Consider the following 1,648-nt stretch of genomic DNA (forward strand, 5'->3'; position numbering starts at 1 on the left):
TCTTAGCTGTAGAGGGCTCAGCGTCACTGGCCCTAATGTGGGATCTGAACCAGGACCCTGCTGCTCAGAGCTGGTGTTCCAAGCCAACTCAACCAACACGCCACTCGGCCGGCCCTTTATTATTAATTATGGAATAAATAAAGAAGTAACATTTACGTAACAGGTACTGGCTATAAACATACAATATGAAATATCCAGTTAAAAAGAATAACTTAGTCATCCAGAAGTTGGCCTGTATGATGCATACATTTTGGATACCAGGAAACACTGGCCAAACTGACGCTCAACATTATACAGACACAGTCAGTGGAGATGGACTTTTTAAGTCACTGCATAGCTTATTTAATGAAAGACATGAAAAATCCCTATTAATAACAAATTTCTTAATGTAAATTATTGTTGATAATATATCTAACATGAAGAAAAAAGATGCACTACTGCTCTACTGTTGCAGAATACCCCCAACATTACAAAGAACTTAACCTTCAACATCAACTACCAGAATTAGGAACAGCTATCTCTTAACTAAAATGTTTAATAATATCACCATTAGAGAACTTTCCTGCTCACAAAGCAGTTTTGCATACACGATCTTATTTGATCCTTATAACGACCCAGTGAGATATTGCTAATAATATTAGGCTGTTATCCCTAATTTTCATAAAGGTAAACTGGGACTATAAAAGGTTCTAAGGCTTAAGTCACACAGCTAATGTGTGGCAGGTCTTTAGACTATAAATCCCATGATATAAATGCTAGAAAAAGTAGCTTGAGGATTCTAAGAGGTTTCAAATAAAACAGACATTTATAAAACTTCATATTACCTTCTCTAAATGTTCTTGAGCTCTCTGTAATTCTTCTAGTCTCTGTCTCTCTTTTTCTTGCATTTCCAACTCCAGTTGTTGCTGAATATTCAGAAATAAATAAGTCATGTTAGAGTTGGATCAATTGCAAGGAATTAACTCTATCACTCTGAAATGTCCCAAGATAATTAAGTTTATGCCCACCTTAATTTTAAGCAACTTACAAAAACTGGGGGCTGGCTGAGTGACTCAGTTGGTTAAAAGCATGAGCTCTGAGCAACAAGGATGGTTGCTAGTTCAATTCCCACATAGGCCAGTGAGCTGTGCCCCAGCTGAGTTGATACTGAGCTGCCAACAGGTGGCAGTAGGCTCAGCTGGGTGAGAGAACGTGCTCCTAACAACAAGGTTGCTGGTTTGACTCCTGCATAGGATGGTGGGCTATGCCCAACAGCACTTTGAGCTAGCTGCCCTGAGCTGTCCACAGACCAAGCTGCCCACAGGCTGAGCTGCCCGTGGGCGGCAGGATGGCGACAGGACTTGGAGCTGAGCTAGCTGTGCCCTCCACAACTAAGATTGAAGGACAACAACTTGGCTGTTCCCCTTGCACAATTCCCCAACACTGTTCCCCTTCCCCAATTCCCCAATAAAATCTTACAAAAAATAAATAAATAAAAATAAATAAATGATCACAGCCACCTAATACTTTAGGTTTTACAAATATTTCCTGAAGTACTGGGTTGTTGGAAAAGTCATGACTCATGTTTGCAACAAAAGGCACTTTTTGAAGTTCATTTTTGGAAGTACTAGAGTCATTTGCATCTATGATATTGCTATGTCATTTGACA

At 39.6% G+C, this 1,648-nt stretch overlaps 1 protein-coding gene across 1 annotated transcript in view; it reads right to left on the reverse strand.

Annotated features, from left to right (window-relative positions):
- Positions 1-1,648, reverse strand: part of DYDC1 (DPY30 domain containing 1) — a 27,821-nt gene that overhangs the window by 15,892 nt on the left and 10,281 nt on the right. Inside the window, exon 3 of the mRNA XM_019633496.1 lies at positions 825-905. Within this exon, the coding sequence (XP_019489041.1) occupies positions 825-905 (81 nt within the window). The remainder of the gene's footprint in view (positions 1-824; positions 906-1,648) is intronic.

This window comes from Hipposideros armiger, unplaced genomic scaffold (assembly GCF_001890085.2).
Source record: "Hipposideros armiger isolate ML-2016 unplaced genomic scaffold, ASM189008v1 scaffold_1323, whole genome shotgun sequence".
In the NCBI taxonomy this organism is placed as follows: Eukaryota; Metazoa; Chordata; class Mammalia; order Chiroptera; family Hipposideridae; genus Hipposideros; species Hipposideros armiger.